The sequence below is a fragment of the Melospiza georgiana genome, chromosome 18 (assembly GCF_028018845.1).
Source record: "Melospiza georgiana isolate bMelGeo1 chromosome 18, bMelGeo1.pri, whole genome shotgun sequence".
NCBI lineage: Eukaryota > Metazoa > Chordata > Aves > Passeriformes > Passerellidae > Melospiza > Melospiza georgiana.
The window spans coordinates 14,058,704-14,076,226 of NC_080447.1; the positions used below are offsets into that span (position 1 = coordinate 14,058,704).

General features: G+C 45.8%; 1 protein-coding gene across 4 annotated transcripts in view; it reads right to left on the reverse strand.

Annotated features, from left to right (window-relative positions):
* The window catches only part of AIFM3 (apoptosis inducing factor mitochondria associated 3), a 65,948-nt gene that overhangs the window by 24,872 nt on the left and 23,553 nt on the right, over window positions 1-17,523 (reverse strand). For all 4 annotated transcript variants that reach the window (XM_058036629.1, XM_058036630.1, XM_058036628.1 and 1 more), the window contains exon 4: window positions 80-189. In XM_058036629.1, the coding sequence (XP_057892612.1) occupies window positions 80-189 (110 nt within the window). The remainder of the gene's footprint in view (window positions 1-79; window positions 190-17,523) is intronic.

A 17,523-nucleotide genomic window follows, 5' to 3' on the forward strand; every position in this document is an offset into this window, starting at 1 on the left:
ATGCTGGGCAGCACATCACGGGGCTGTCCTTTGTCCTGTGATGCCCTTGGCTGCTCTCCAGGACATGAAGCAGACTGACCTTTGACCAGCGGAGCCCCATAGTGGGGACACTTGTGTCCCACGGCGTGGAACTCCCCACTCTCCTTGATGAGCAGAGCCTTCCCGCAGCCCAGGTCCACTTCCCGCATCCTGGACAGGAGGAATATGGAAACAGATGGCACAGCATCCACCTCACAGCAGATGCCACCGCTCCACCCTACAATCCAGCCCCAGTCCCACCAGGCTCCCCTCCTCCTTCAACCTGCTCATTACTGGCTTCAGGTGATTACAGATGTAGGTCATTCCTTGTCACCAAGCCAGCTTTGCAGGTGGCTCTGCTGTCCCAGACTGGGGCACATCCAAGCTGGGCCATTCAGTGGCAGCATCTAATTTATCCATCATTGTGCCGAGAGGCAGCTCAAAACACCTCCCCAGCTGCTGGGGGAGCTGGCAGTGGGAGCAAGAAACCAAACTTGTTTTACTGGGACATCAGCTCCCCTCCTGGCCCCAGCAGCTCAGCAGGCCCCTGCCAGGCTTGTGTCAGTTTTTCACACCAAACACAACATCTTCCAGAGCTGAAAACACGGAGAGGTGACTCTGAACTTTGGGGTCTACCTCCCACACCTCAGGGTTTTTGCTCTGGTCCTGGCCAGTCCCAGGGTCACTTTTCCTGGTAAATCCCTCAGGACAGCAGGCTCCTCTGTGTGACTTTCTTGATGTTCTCCTCAGCTGCTTTTGCAGAGTGGAGCTCACACAGTGACCTCCCAGCAGCACCAGGCTCCTGGCCCCAGCTCTGCTGGGTTCAGCTCTGCTCTGCAGAGGAGCCAGCAAACCCTCAAGCCATTCCTGTGGAGGGGTTCAGGTTCTCTTTGAAACCTCACAGTTGCTCACAGAACAAGGAGGAACATTCTTAAACAAAAGGGGATCAGTTTAGACTACATATAAGAAAGAAGTTATTATAACGTGAGTAGCAGGATGCTCTGCCTGGAATAGGGTAAGACAAATCAAACAACACCCAGTTTTGCAAAGCTGTGAGTGGTGAACTGAGAGGGGGCGTCACACTGCTTTTGGTCTTGAATTATGCTAAATCCAGTCTGACTTATCAACCCCAAAGTTAATCATTCCGATAGCAAGACGAAGATGGGGCAGATATGGTGAATTATCCTTACTTAAAAATGCTAAGCTGAAAAAGCTGGCCTGCAGATACCTGACTGACAATCACTTTTTACTCTAAAAGTCCTGCCCCTTACAAATAGCAGGTTCTTCTAACATATCCCTTCTTGGAGAGCGTGTGGAGATTCCTCCCTGGGGTGGGGACACCCTTCAAGGTCACTTCTCAAGAGTGAGCAAAGGAGATTTGCCCACACTTGGTCTGGGTGAGTGACATCAATCTCTATTTCATAATCATGGGCTTTTCCAGCTTTAATAAAATTACTTTCATATACTCTGTTCTACTCTACTATTAGTTTTAGCTTTTATCGTGTCTAGTACATAATTCTGATTAAGATATTTTTGTCTAATCGTTTATCATAATAAATAATTTCTTTTTATACAAGTATATCTGGTTTGCCATCCCTATCCCTGCAGAACAAAGTTGTACAAAGGTTCAGTCACACCTTTGTAATTCCTTAGACTTAAACTGTTGGCAATGAGGGTTGGGATTGGATCCAGCCACACCAAGGCTTCTCTTAGAGAAGGAGTTTGGAAAGGCAGGGAGTCCTTTCTGCACCTCATGACTCAACAACAGCTTCTCTGACAAACTTTGTCTGAAATTCCCATTCCACCTCCACATAGTCAGCAGGAGGAAAAATAATTTTGGGAGAGAGACAAAAGGCTTAACAGAATATTTATGGCAGCAGAGGACACGCATTGACACTGATAATCCTTGGTCAGTGAACAATTGGTATGAGTGGGAAAGGATACAAGAGAATTAAATAAAAAAGGGATCACTGGACGACAAAAAAGGAAGAGGTATCATGTGTCATGTAGTGAGATTATGCTTAAAGGCTGCATGGCAATGGAGAGAACAAATCATAAAAGAAACTAATAATCTGAAAGAGGAAATAAAAGACAGGAAACGTATACAACTGTCTTTACAGTTATCAAAATGGCCAATTAAAGAAACAGCTAAAAGAATTCAAGGAAAAGACAAAAGCCTTGGAAGAAAAATTAGAACTGATATTATAAAAAGCCCCCAGTGCTGAAAAAATGTGAAAATTATTAGTATCACCTGAGGATTGGGATGGTGATTTTTGGGAAAGCCCTGATGAAAATGCTGATGAGGGAGAATGGAGCTCTGATGAAATACTTGAATGTTCACCTCCTAGAGAGGAAGAAGTTCCAGATTTTAAAATGGAACACATAATTAAGACCAAAGTGTCCAAACAACTCCAAGGAGGTCAGAGGAGGAACAAGGACGGAACTTATGGCCTGGGACCCCCTGCAACTAGCAAATCTACAGGAAAAATATGGGAAAAAAAAAAAACAGGGGAGTCAGAAACCAAGTATTTGTGGAGAGTGAGTCTCTGGGGAATCTAGAATATTGCTGAACGGAACTCGAGCTAAGAGATACTGGGGAATCTTATTAAATCTTGGACCTGAGCTTGCCAATCAACCCTATTCAATAACCAGTGAGGCTGCATATTGGGCAGGAGCAATAAATGTTATGAGGAGATACAGCTTCCATACCCACATGGTCATCTAACGAAATCTCTGCTGCTGTTACAAAGGCAGCTTTTATGTGAAAACAGAAACACCCCAATCTCCACAGAGGTGGCTCCTAATTAAGACTTCTATTGAGAGGTGCCCCTGCAATGATAAAAATTTATTTAGTGGGGTGATTAAATGAAATTAGAACAGATGTAATGCATAATGAAGGCGATTATCCCCACATGGGCTAAATTCTTGTATGGTTTGGGAACCAGACGAGGAAAATGGGCTAGGAAAGCAATTCTGGAGAGCAAACTCAGGCTATTGAGAGGAGCCTAAAAACTTAAATGCAGATACGTCCAGAATGCTGGGTGAAGACTTTTATTAAACATACCCTACTTGAGAGAAACAAAAGATCAAAACTCTGCTTACTTCTGAGAAGAGCAAAAGGAGGTGTGGATGGCAGTGATCTTAGGAGTCCCCTGCGATGCCCTCAGGGGACAGTCCAATGCAGGATAGCAGATTTCGTCAAAGTGGTGAAGGATGGGGAGAACACAAGTAATGGAAAGCCTCCACAGGAAACCCCCCTCAGTCCTTCTGAGTTAACAGAAACACAAAAGGAAAAAAATACCTCTGGGTGGACTTTGGGCCTTCTCACCCAGCTCATTATGACCTATCAATGATCTGATAAGGATGGGCCCCATATCTACTTACCAGTAGGACCTAGAAAACAATATTTGAATTTTTTAATTACTACAGGAGCCCAAATATCTTCAATCACCCCCACAGATGCTGAAAAAATAAATTTAAGCTTTAAAAAAGGAGAGTCCATCTAACAGGATTCAAAGGACGAAGTATTATATATTCCACTGGCAAAGTCTGTTTATGGCTAGCTGGGGTAAAACAAATGACCTCACACACATTTGCAATCACAAATCATGAAGAAAACATTTTAGGATATGGTGCTCTCAAAAGAAATTTGTCAATTGTACAACAGAAATGTATGGTCCTCCTGACCCACAAAAACTGAGTATAATAAATTTTGTGGAAAAAACAGAAAATGAATCTATTAAAAATTTAGAACAAAGGGGTATTATATTTAGGACACATACCCCCTATAATTCTCCTGTTTGGCCAGTGAGGAAACCAGACATGAGTTGGCGCTTAATGATTGATTATCAGTGGCTGAATGCCAACATGGGAAGACTCATCCCAAACACTGCCAGTCTCAGTGCCACCCTGCAAGCACCTGCACACAAATGGACAGCAGTTCTAGATGTAAAAGACATGTTCTTCATTGTTATAAACAAAATTCTGCCAATTTTTCTGTAGGAAAAAAAGGTTACAAAAACCAGTCAGACCAGTGTTCCTGCCACCTGTTTGTTATGATAATTACAAGTTGTTGTCGTTAATGGTTTTTTTTTTTTGTACCAGTAAAGGCCCTGGCTAGGGCTAAGTTAATGGCTCTTCTCCCAAGACAGTGAAGACAGAAGAAGAGATGTGGGAGGGGGGCATGCAAAATAACCTCAGAACCAGCATGCCATGAGAAGTTACTACTCCAAACCTGCTGAAAAGACCCCCAAAACAACGAGCCAATATAGAGTTAAGAAACTGGAGTGATGTCTGGACGTAAGGAGCAGATTGCTGGGCCTGCAGAGATGCTGGGGGCCTTCGTTGTCCCTCGCTGTGGAGTTCAACATCCAGGTCACCACACCCAAGGCTCCCACGAGGACTGGACCCCCAGCTCTGCCCCTGGTGCACAAAGCTGCGCATATCCTCCTCCTCTGAGTCGCCCCGGGAGAGACTGCAGACCTGTTGAGCTGCCCAATTCTGAGCTGATCACTTTTAATAAAGGCATTAAAAAGGAAAAAAAGTCTCCTGCCCTGTTTATTTCAGCTGGGGTGCTCATCCGGGATAGCCACGCCTGAAGAGGACACCAGGACTGGCCATCTTGGACCCTCAGGACAGCTGGCTACCAGGATCAGAGAGATCGGCTCAGGAGCAGCAACACAGAGGAGCACCGGAGCACCCGACTGGTGAGAAATCCGGTGGCGGGAGTGGGACATGGGCAAGTGTGTGTGTGAGTGAGACGCAGGCCGGCAGCCGGACCTTCGAAGCAAGAGTGGACCCCTCAGTACCGCGTTTCCGTACCCCTGCGAAGGGGCCGGCCGGGAACAGGGGGAAGTGCGTGGAATTAGTGTGAGTGAGTCGTCTCCCAAGGGGGAAAGAGGGCCCACCCTCTCCGGGCGTGCGGAGGGAATAGTTGTACGAGTGGCACGCACCCCCAAAAGTCCTGCCAGAGGGAAGTCAGGCAGATTGCAAGTCCCAAGGACGGTTCAGGCAAGCTCACAAGCCCCGCAGGCAAAGTAAGTCCTGACAAAGGGTCAGGCACAAATCCCAGCGAAGGAGGCTGCGGTTTGTTTTTAAGTCCTGATACAGTGAGGCCTAACATTTGGAAGGTTAGGCAAACTAGAAATCAGGCAGTTGTTTTTCCTGACAGAGGGGAGTCAGGCACAAACCGGTGTCTTACACCGGGGTTTCGTGTTTTCAAGTCCTGATAGATATAAGACCTGATACTGGTAAAGTTAGGCAATCAAGAGATAAGGCAGTTGTTTCAGTATAAAATCTTGAGCGTCAGGCAAAAATCTGAAGTTCAGTGGAGGAGGCTGAAGCTCCTCAAACAAGATTTTTCTTGAGATCACCTGTCAGTAGAGGCACCTTTGGGATTTTTTTCTGTTGAGACCTGAAAAATGGGAGGGTGTAATAGTGAAAACACAGGCAAGAGACTGAGGAATATACATCCCAATAGCCCCTTAGGGGAACTGTTAGAGAAATGGGATTCTATAGAGGCCACAGAGGGATTAGATAAGGTGAAGATGATCCACTACTATGTAGAAGTCTGGCCAGAATTAGAGGTACAAGGAGGATGGCCTTGGTGTGAGACAAGGGACAAGTGGATGTGCCAACAATTAAATCATTATTTAACAGCTCGAGGCGATACTGATCCTGAGCAATTATTGTATGTGGCTTGCTGGTTAAAGAACGCTGTTGGGGATGAAGGGGTGCGAATTTGTAAGGTACAGAGGAAGAAAGAGGGGAATGAAGGAGGGGATGATGGAATTAGTAAAAGATGGGACCCCCTGGATTATTTGCCTCCTTCTGCCCCTCCACCTTATAATCCTCTTCCTTGGGCACCTCAAATGGCAGGTCCAATTCTTCCCCTGGCTGCCATCTCATTACCACCTGCTCAAATTCCTCCTTCTACCTCTTCAGCTTCCCCTATGATAAACCCAGTATCTCCTCCAGCAACCACTCCCTCACCACCCCCTTTGGCTCCTCCAGTTCCTTCTGCACCACCACAAGTGCCTACTACACCTGCTGCATTCTCCACCCCTTCTCCAGCTCCGCTTAATATCTACTCAGACTCTTCTCCCCCTCCTATTGCTGTCCCTTTACCTAGTTGGGACAAAAAATGCCTCCTTACCCAGTAAACAGCTATCAGCAAATACACCTGCCGATGGGCAGAACGTTCAGGGTAACCCAGATATCCCTCAAAGTAGTTTGGCATCTGAAGATGGGCCGTACTGTAGCACCAGATCCAAGACCTCCAAGGCAGAGAGACTCTTTCCCCTCAGAGAGGTTCATATGGGAGGAGTGGCGGGAGGTGTTGGCTTTGTGAATGCTCCCCTAACTGCTTCTGAGGTGAGAGGATTCAAGAAAGAGTTGGGGCACTTAGTTGAGGACCCAGTGGGCATAGCCAACCAAGTGGATCAATTTCTAGGTCCAAATATCTACACTTGGGGGGAGATGAATTCCATCCTGAGTATATTATTTTCCCCAGAAGAGGTCCAGATGATTAGGGCGGCTGGCATAAGAATATGGGAGAAAGATAACCATCCAGGACCCCAGGTGCCAACAGGTGAACAGAAATTGCCACTAACGGATCCCAGCTGGAACCCTAACCAGGAGGAGGGGAGGAAGGCCATGATGGAATATAGATCTTTGATAATACGGGGGATCAAACAGTCAGTTCCCAAAGGAACTAACACCCAATTGGCATTTGAGGGTACACAGGAGAAAGATGAAGCTCCTGCTGCCTGGCCTAATCGCCCAATGCAGAACTTCCAATTGTACTCTAGAATAGACCCAGACACCCCAGAAGGTCAAATGCTACTAAAAGTCCAATTTGTTACCAAGTCTTGGCCAGATGTACGGAAAAAACTGGAAAAGATTGAAGACTGGCAAGAGAAGGACATTAATGAGTTATTAAGAGAGGCATTGAAGGTGTATTTAAGGAGGGAGGAAGAAAAAGCAAAGGCCAAGGCTAAGAACATGGTTGCCATAGCTAGGGAAAGTGCAGGGGCAAGCAATTCTATACCACAATCCAAGGTAACAAAGGAATGGGCGAATCCACCACAAGGAGAAGGCAGAGATGGGCCAGTACTGACAGGGACAAGAGGGATGGAGAGACCTCAAGTCCCTTTGAGGGAACGACATTGCTATTACTGTGGAGAGGCAGGACACATCAGGAAGTTTTGTAGAAAGCTCAGTCTTGATGCGGCAATAGCCAGGGAACAGGATAATTTAGAGAGGATCCTTAGGGGTGACGATTAGGGGTGTCAAGGGCTCTATACTTTAGGGGACCCGATGCAACATCTAGAAGAGCCCTTGATAAACTTTGAGGTGGGACCCCTAAATGAAGAATTTGAATTTTTGGTTGATACAGGAGCAGATAAGTCCTGTCTCAACAAAGTACCAAAAGGTATGGAAATTGGGAGAAAATTTTGTGAAGTGTTAGGTGCTGAAGGGAAACCATTTACAGCATCAGTGATTGAAGATGTAAAAATAATTGGAAACCCAAGACAGTGTGAAGCTAATTTTATTTATCTGCCTAAGCTAGAAAAAAGTTTGTTAGGAAGAGATCTGCAAGTTCATTTGGGGGCTGGGATTGTCCCAAGAGAAGGGAGAATGGTAGTACAAGTGATGAAGTTATCCCAAGAAGATGTCGCAGAGATGAACCCCGAGGTTTGGGGGAAAGAAGGGTCTTGCTACAGTCATTGAACAACTGTTGCAAAATGGAATTTTAGAACCCTGTATGTCACCACATAATACCCCTATACTGGCAGTTAAGAATGCTGAAGGGAAATATAGGCTGGTACAAGATCTGAGGGAAGTCAACAAAAGAACCATTGCCAGACATCCAGTTGTGCCCAACCCATATAGTCTCCTAAGCAGAATTCCAAGAGAACATGCTTGGTTCACTGTCATAGATTTGAAGGATGCTTTCTGGGCGTGTCCTCTGGCAACAGAATGTAGGGATTGGTTTGCCTTTGAATGGGAGGACCCGAGTACGAAAAGGAGACAACAGTTAAGGTGGACCCGATTACCACAGGGGTTCACTGAATCCCCCAGTCTCTTTGGACAAGCTTTAGAGAGTTTGTTGGAACAATTTGTCCCTGAACAAGAAGTGCGGATCTTGCAGTATGTTGATGACCTGATGATATCAGGGAAGGGAAAAGATCAGGTCATAAAAACTAGCATTAAGCTTTTGAATTTTCTGGGGGAGAAAGGACTAAAGGTTTCCCAAGAAAAACTACAATTTGTGCAATCAGAAGTAACATACTTGGGTCACGTAATAGGAGGGGGGTATAAGAAATTAAGCCCTGACAGAATTTCAGTTATTTTAGCTCTCCCAGCCCCAAAAACAAAAAGAGATGTGAGAAAACTCCTGGGCCTGTTCGGATATTGCAAGTTATGGTTAGATCAATACACGCGGAGTGTAAAATTGTTATACAATAAATTAGTAGCTCCAGATCCCCTACTTTGGACAGCTGAAGATGACAAACAATTAGAGAACCTAAAAGACAAATTGTCTGCTGCCCCGGTCCTAAGCTTACCAGACCTCAGGAAGGGCTTTGACCTGTTTGTGAGTGCAGAAGGGGGTACAGCCTATGGAGTATTAACTCAAGAGTGGGGAGATTGCAGGAAACCCATGGCTTACATATCCAAATTGTTAGATCCAGTGGCTAGAGGCCGGCCAGTTTGTACACAAGCAGTAGCAGCAACAGCAATCCTGATAGAGGAGACTCAAAAATTGACCTTACAAGGAAAAATTAAAGTGCATACTCCTCATGATCTTAAGGCAGTACTGAGACAGAGAGCTCCGCAGGGGTTAACCGATGCTAGAATATTAAAATATGAGATAATACTAATGAACACAGAAGACTTAGAATTTATCACATCCAATGCCCTCAATCCAGCACAATTCCTAATGGGAGAGCCTATAGAGAATTTAAAACATGATTTTTCTGAATTGGTTAACCTGCAAACAAAAGTAAGAGAAGATTTAGAAGAACAGCCTATAGCAACTGGAAGAATCTTGTTCATAGATGGCTCTTTGAGGGTAGTAGATGGATAAAGGGCTTTAGGTTATGCCATTATAGATGGAGAAACATTACAAATTGCAGAAAAAGGGAAACTACCCCCCAACTGGTCAGCCCAAAGTTGTGAAATATATGCCCTGAAAAGGGGACTGGACTTACTGGAGGGGGACCAGGGAACCATTTATACGGAGTCCCAATATGCGTATGGGATAGTTCATACATTTGGGAAAATATGAGAGGAACATGGGTATTTAAGTTCGAAGAGAAAAAGCTTAGCCCATGAGAACCTAGTCAGAGCAGTATTAGAAGCTCTACAGAAACCTACAGAAATAGCAGTGGTCCATATAAAGGGGCACCAAAGAGGAGACAGTCTTGAAGTTTAAAAAAACTGACTAGCCGATCAGATAGTAAAAGAAGCAGCTTTAGAACCAGGGGATCCAGTAACATTTTTAAAGCAGGAACGACACCTGAAGAAGGAGAAAGAAGAGAAGAACCTGTATTTAGTGAAAAAGAATTAGAGGCTATAAAAGATTTAAAGTTACTCCAAAGGCAACAAAGAGAGTGGTTAACCTCAGATGGATGGGTGTTTTTAAATAAAGCACTGGCTCGGACAGGGCTAACAGAACTACACAAATTAACTCACTGGGGAGTCCAAGGACTATGTCATCATTTCTTAAAAAAAAACCTATGCATAGGTGTATATAGCCTAGCTAAAGCCATTACAAGAGGGTGTGTCATTTGTCAAAAAGTGAACCAGAAAGTCATGAGAAAAGTAGCACCTGGAGGGAGAGAATTAGCTTTGAGACCCTTCCAAAGCATACAGATAGATTTCACTGAGATGCCTCCAGTGCAAGGATACAAGTATTTAATGGTTATAGTTGATCATCTCACCCATTAGGTAGAAGCCTTCCCGACCAGAAGGAAAACAGCAAAAGCAATCCTAGAGATCATTATCCCCAGGTATGGAATGGTGAACACCATAGACTCAGACCGAGGTCCACATTTTGTGTCCCAAACATTGCAAAATATAATTGGAGCTTTAGGAATAAAATGAAGATTACATACTCTGTGGCATCCCCAGAGTTCTGGGAGGGTGGAGTGGATGAACAAAACTCTCAAAAATGTATTAACTAAATTGATTGAAGAAACAAAAATGAATTGGCTGAAGTGTTTGCCCCTAGCGCTTTTGTGCATCAGAACAAGACCTCGGTCTGACATAAGAATTTCACCTTATGAAATGATGTTTGGACTGCCATTCTTGTTAACACCTTATAGCACAGGAGACTATCTGGAAGGAGAAGAGGCTACCAGAAAGTATTTAGAGATAATTGGAAGAACTCTGGAGGGACTTAGAAAAAGAGGATACCTCCCCCAAACTTCTCCTCTTGACACACAAGTTCATAACATTAACCCAGGAGATTGGGCTTTGATAAAATCATGGAATACGGGACCATTAATGCCTAAATTTGAAGGCCCCTTTCAGGTACTCCTCATAACTAATTCAGCTGTGTGGACCAGAGAAAAAGATTGGGCTCACATTACAAGAATAAAAGGGCCAGTCTTATCCCCAGGTACAGGACCAGATCCGACATCAGCTTCTCCCTCTAGCATTGGACCAGATTCCACATCACTTTCACCTCCAGGCACTGAACAGGACTCAACCACATCATAAGTTAATTCACCCGAGTATACTGTGATAAAAGGACCAAAAGATTTAAAGTTGACTCTCAGAAGGAAGAGAGTGAACTGCATGGGAAAATAATTAGTATCAGAGCCCTAACATAGCTTAAAATGTCTCAAGACAGTTCTGTGTGTAAATTAAGTTTGTAAAAAGTTTAAAACTGTAAATAAGTAATTCTAGTTAAGTTCCCCCAAATTGGTTCTAAAGACTCCAGGTTAATCCTCTACAGAGCACCCTCCTAAGAGAAACCAAAATTGGCAGGGAACAGACCAAGAGAGGTTTAACCAGAGAAACGGGTAGAATGGACTCTAAAGAGCTCGGAAGCTTCTTCTCAGTAAAATTCCCCAAGAGGCAAGGCCGGGTGGGCAGGCTGTGTGAGATGACCCATGCCGGACTCTTGGGAAGGGTGGTACTGATGGCTCTGATTGCTGGTGGTGCTCAGGGGAGCCCAGGAGAGCCAAGCAGTGAGTGCTACCCACCCCTCTATGAGGAGGAAGAAGTGAGCTCCTTGTCGAGAGTCCACATCAGTTCTAACCCTGATTGTGTTAACCTCTCCCAATTGGTCCTTTATCAGAAAAAAAGAGAATGCATTGGACAGCACACAATACTGCCATTTTTAGGCAGCCACTCCTAGGAGAGTGCCCTGTAGGAGAAGCCTGGTTGTGCTTTGAATGTGACGCTGCTGAAACAAGCTCAGTTGATCTAGTCAAAAGAAAAGGTAAAAACAGTAAGAAAGATGGTTTGTAACAAGTATTTAGCAGTAAAGTATTCAGCTACCCAGTGGATCCCAAGAGATCCAAACAAATCAGACTCTGTTGAGAAAAAAGAAAGAGACAAGTGTACTCACCATGAAGTTTATGAATGTTATGAGTGTACTGAAAAAAAAGATAAACCTCTCTTGGAAAATGAAAGAACTGTGTAAATATTGGGAATGCCCAACAGGAACTGATAACACATTTCAGGAGAGCCCTAAACACCTGGTTTTGATCTCTAGTACTACAGCATACACTAAATTGTCAGGAGACTGGTCTGGCAGCTGCGCTGCTAGAATGATAAAACCAACTTTCTTCTTATTACCCAAAGAAACTGGATCAAGTTTAGAAGATCCTATATACAATGATTTGGGAGAAACTAAACAGAACAGGCAAAGTACAATAGAAATTGAGAAAATCCAAAATTGTAAAGGCCAAGTTCAGACCCCAACATCTATGTTAAACAGAATCATCAGGCTCCAGGAAGTATTAAAGAATGCAATTATTAAAAACATTTCAAATGAAATAAAAGAAATAGCATGTGTAAATAACCAAGAACAAACTCCTACACTTGATTCCAGTTGGTGAGATAACCTATGGATTTTCAAAAAGGATGTATGAAAAAAAGTAGTTCTTCTCACTGTGTGTATACTTGGAGGATTGCTCTTTTTACTATGCTTATTTCCCTGTTTTATTAAAATAGTAGTATTGGCTGTGCAGACCAACCTAAAGATTGGTCTGCAATCAAAAAATGCTAACCTGAAGAAACCAAGAAAGGTAACAAAGTTAAGTAAGCATGATTACCAGAGTGCTCAAGAAATTTATAATCACTACAAAAAAATTAAAGAAATATGAAGCTCATGAGTCAGAAATTGCATGTTGATGTGAACTTAAATTTAAGCTCGATCAAAGAAAAAGAGGGGAGACTGTTATAAACAAAATTCTGCCAATTCTTCTGTAGAAAAAAAAGGTTACAAAAACCAGTCAGACCAGTGTTCCTGCCACCTGTTTGTTATGATAATTACAAGTCGTTGTCGTTAATGGTTCTTTTTTGTACCAGTAAAGGCCCTGGCTAGGGCTAAGTTAATGGTTCTTCTCCCAAGACAGTGAAGAGAAGAGACAGACATGGGAGGGGGGCATGCAAAATAACCTCAGGACCAGCATGCCATGAGAAGTTACTACTCCAAACCTGCTGAAAAGACCCCCAAAACAACGAGCCAATATAGAGTTAAGAAATTGAGACATTGGAGTGATGTCTGGACGTGAGGAGCAGAGTGCTGGGCCTGCAGAGATGCTGGGGGCCTTCGTTGACCGGGATCCAGAGAGAGGGGAGGCTGCAGACATCAACATCTGGGTCACCCCGCCCAAAAGGCTCCCACAAGTATGGGACCCCCAGCTCTGTCCCTAGTGGACAAAGCTGTGCATATCCTCCTCCTCCTCCTCCTCCTGATCACTTTTAATAAAGGCATTAAAAGGAGAAAAAGTCTCCTGCCCTGTTTATTTCATTCATGGTTCCATTTCAGGATACTGGAGAAATCATATTCCTGGATTTTCTACAGAGAAGACCATTGTATGCATTAATGAGCAAAAGCAAGACTTAGGGGTTGCTTGATAGTCAGAAAAGGCCTTCAAACGCTAATAGAAGAGTTAAAAATATAGTCATCACTTGGAGCAGTTCATTCCAATGATCCTACAAGAGCTGAATGGGGTTTTGCTGAACATGGGACTTACTGTAACATGTTCCACCAAGACCCACACAGAGCTAAACAACCATTAGGGCTCAGTTCTGCAGCATTAAAAGATCTTGAGAAGAGATATACTCTGACTGGGAAAAGGGATTGCTATCTCTGAGCTCTTAAACAAGTAGAAAAAATTCAACAGCACCAATCTCTGCAAACCTAAAAACCCTTTAATCTGTTAGCCAGTATTAAGAAGGGCTATGCTCCACGAGGTGGGATTGCACAAAGACCGAGAGTGCACAAATGCTGTGTACATGTCTCAGGAGTCACAGGTCTAATGGATATAACTGAAGGGCCAACAAAACCTGCAAAATTACAGACAGCCATGACCCTAGATATGCTGGCTTTGCAACACCTACTAAAGCCTAGTGCTATACTTGGTGATCCTGCAGTTACATCATACTCTGAAGTTAAAGATGTCTGGTTCACCAATGCCTCAGCCAAACACTGATGGTAAATGGAAGCAGAGGGCAGTTATGAGGGAACATCATGAACCTGTGCTAGGAGAGGGTCAGGCTGGATATCAGGGCAAGGCTCTTCCCCCAGAGAGTGCTGGCACTGCCCAGGCTGCTCAGGGAATGGGCACGGCCCCGAGGCTGCCAGAGCTCCAGGAGCCTTTGGGCAGCACTGCCAGGGATGGACAGGGTGGGATTGTTGGGGTGTCCTGTGCACGGCTGTGAGATGGACTGGATGATCCTTCTGATACCCTGTCAACTCAGGATATTCAGTGATTCTATGGATGGGGTTTGAGCAATCTTGTCTAGTGGAAGGTGCCCCTGTCCACGGCAGAGGGTTGGACCAGATGGCCTTTAACAGTCCCTTCCAACCCCAAACATTCTGATTCAATGATTCCATGGTGCAGTACCCTGGATTAAAGCATGATTAGCACAGCAGGAATTGTTTACAACATGGAGCTTGGCAGTTTTTCTCCTCACTGGGCCACATAGCTCTCCTTGACCAACTAAACCAGGCTGAGATTCAGCCCCATCCTGGCCAAAAGCATATCTCTGTTGATCATGCACCTTGTTTGCAAGCCAGAAAGAGCTACTGAGCACACCCCTCTGCTGAATGAGTGATTGACGATGCCACTAGCACTGAAAAGCAGCATTTTAGAAAATCCTTTCTACTACCTCTGGGGTTTCCAAGAGAGGCTCCATAGCCTTCTGTCCCAGCAGGGATAAACTGAGCAATACACACCTCTACAACATCCACATGCAGGCGAATTTGTCCACAGCATCTCCCAGGGATGTAGGGATGTTGTGCCTCCTCCATGGTGCCCAGAAACTCTGCCTCTGCTGCTGCAGCCTGGCTGGGCACAGGCTCTGCACTGCAGCTTCAACTCGTGCTTGTATTTGCCAGAGTTGCCATGCCCTGCAGACTGTGTTGGTGGCCATGTCTCACTGGTCAGTGGCACTACCTACAGGAGCATGAGTCTTTCAGCCATCCATCATTCCCAGGAAGCTGCTCATTGATGCTCTCCCTACAGGAGCATGAGTCTTTCAGCCATCCATCATTCCCAGGAAGCTGCTCATTGATGCTCTCTGCAGGCTGGAGACTGGGGTGGAGAAGGCTCCATCACTGAGGCCTCCACTGCTCCACCTGCCCAGACCTTGGCCAGAGACATTTCCACAGCTTTGCAGAACAGTGTCCAAGTGTTGCTCAGCGACGCTGATGTTGCTCTGCACTGAGCAGATCTTTAGTCTCTGCCCTCTCTGTGTGCCTCCACCAGCTCTGCCAGACCTTCCTCTCAGCACATCCTGTCTCTTCTCACCTCCCAGATGCTCCCTTTCCAACCAATAGTCCCAACACACTCTGTGCAATCCAGTCTGTCTGAGGCACTGAACCTCTTTCCAATGCAACTATCAGCAGCTGCTTCCCAGAGCAGAGTCTTCCAACTAGCCCTGGAGGAAAGGAAGAGCTGAGGACACAGCCCTCCTTTTGTACAGTGCTGGACAGGGAGCACAGAGCTGCTGCTCCCTGGAGACTTCCCCTCTTCCAGCCAGAAAGCCTATCCCTACACAGCTTGATGTTTATCTGGAAATCCTGGTTGCTACCACTGCATGAAGAGGACCATCCCTACAGCTATCCCAGCACGTTGCCTTTGGGGCGCCAAACACATCACTGTGGCCATAGCAAACCCCACTTGCTCAAGGAAGCCACTGGCCATGTGTGATTCCAGAATGCTATTCATGCACACCAGGTTCCAGGGTCCCAGAAGAATAGGACAGACTTTGTGTGCTCATTCCTTCGCAGATAACATCCCAACTCAATCCCATTATTTGCCCCCAGGCTACACAGACACTTGCCCCATTCTGCTTTGAAGCCACGGAGATCAGAACAGGGCTCAGCTCACCAACACTGCTGTTCTACCCTTAAACCCAGACAAGCCAGACTTTGGGCAAGTGCTTCACCTGCATCAACTGTCCAATGACAAATGCTCAATTCCCTAATTTCCTTGTCACCTTGGGTGAAAACCAGCAGAGTTCACCACTTCTGCCCTTTGCCCCATTAATTTGGCCACCTGGCCGCTCAGAGATGCAGCTCTGCTCCCTCCCCGAGCAGGACACTGGGCTCTCGGAGCTCTTCCCTCTGCTCAAGGGGAAGAGAGCAGTACAAGTCCTGCTGCATTCCTCAGCTGATAAAACCTGTTCAATGGCAACCATAACTCCCCGGGAAGATACGATAAGCTAAAGAATTTACAGCTTACCCAAGGAGCTGTGTGAACTGAGAGAGTCAAAAACAAGACCTGGTGTCTTCAAGCCAGCACACAGGCACCTGCAAGGCTCCCATCCTGAGTAATCCAGAGAATGATTTACACAGCCCTGCACCCTGCTGAGCTGTTTACTCAGTTGGGAATTTGTCCTGTTGTCCCACCCCACTCCCCACTCTAAAAGCACAGCTAAATCTCAGCTCTGGCCTGGAAAGGACCTTTGCTTGAGAGCAGTGAGAGCATTGGGGGGCTGTTTTCTGTCCCTCCACTTAGCCTGCTGGGAGGCTGGATAGGTACAGTAACACCAGTTTATCCTCCAGTATCTTTCTGCATCTCAGTTCTGCTGAGACTGTCCTGGTAGCAGAAAGACACAAAGGCTGGGCAGAAAGCATTCACTGTGCTTGCAGACCCCACTAATGGAAGGCAGTGGTGCCCGCAGCCTCATGCCAGCACCCTGCGCTGATGCCATGCCCATGCACACCCTTGCCCAGCACACTCCTTGGGAGAATCATCCCAGAAAATCACTCTGGGTACCAGCACAAGGGGACTCCTTCAGCTTGGCTAATTGCCTACAGGAGCTGTGGGACCCTCTCACAGGACTCCTATCTTCACCTGGACCCGGTCTACTAGAGAACACCTTATTCTCAACACAAAATATCTGGTGTTGGCACATCTGCTGTCATGCTCACAGCATGCTGCAGCAGCTGATGCATATGGGACTGGCTCCTGGACCAGTGACAGCTCCTAGCCCTGGCTTTAGCTGAGCAGCAAAAGCTCCCTGCTATGGCCACCTGCAGCCAAGTATGTTCTCACAGGCTGCAGCCAGATCTTCTTCACCTCCCTGCAGCCAGAAGAGCCTTTTCATCTATCATACTCCCTGCTCCCCAGTCAACCTAGATATTCACAGAATCACAGGGTGGTTTGTGTGGGAAAGAACCTTAAAGACCCTCTCATTCTCTGCCATGGCAGGGGCACCTTCCATAGACCAGGTAAGGCTGCATCTTGACCCTGGAACAGAACCCTACCTGTGCAACCAGTATTTCCCAAGACTGTTTCCCCCTTTTTCTTCACTCCACCATCAAGGCAATTCCGGTTGCCGCCTGTGCTCTGCCCTGCTCCCCTCCAGCCCTGCTGCCACTGCTCACCTGAACAGGTGGCAGTAGGTCACCCACATGTCAAATCTCCTTGAGGGATACAGTGTACTTCTCTGTCCCTCTGCATCACCCACCTAAAGCACCCACATCCTTGAGCAAAAACAATCCCATAGATGGGTTTGTCTTTGCTTGAGGTAGAATGGATCCAAACTTACTTCCTTAACACATTCTTCCTTCACATGCACCACAGGGACTTTATGCCCTTCTACAGTACATAGAGGTTTTCACTGCACAGGGCCAGCTTGATTGGTGGACCCGCTGGCATTAACTGCAATGTGGCCTTCACTAAACATAGACCCCAGTGTTTGAAGGTCCCACTACCCACCGATTTCAATGTAGTTTTTAACAATGCATTGCACCATTCCACTTTCCCAGGGGCTGGTGCATGACAGGGAATATGGTCTACCTGCTCAATA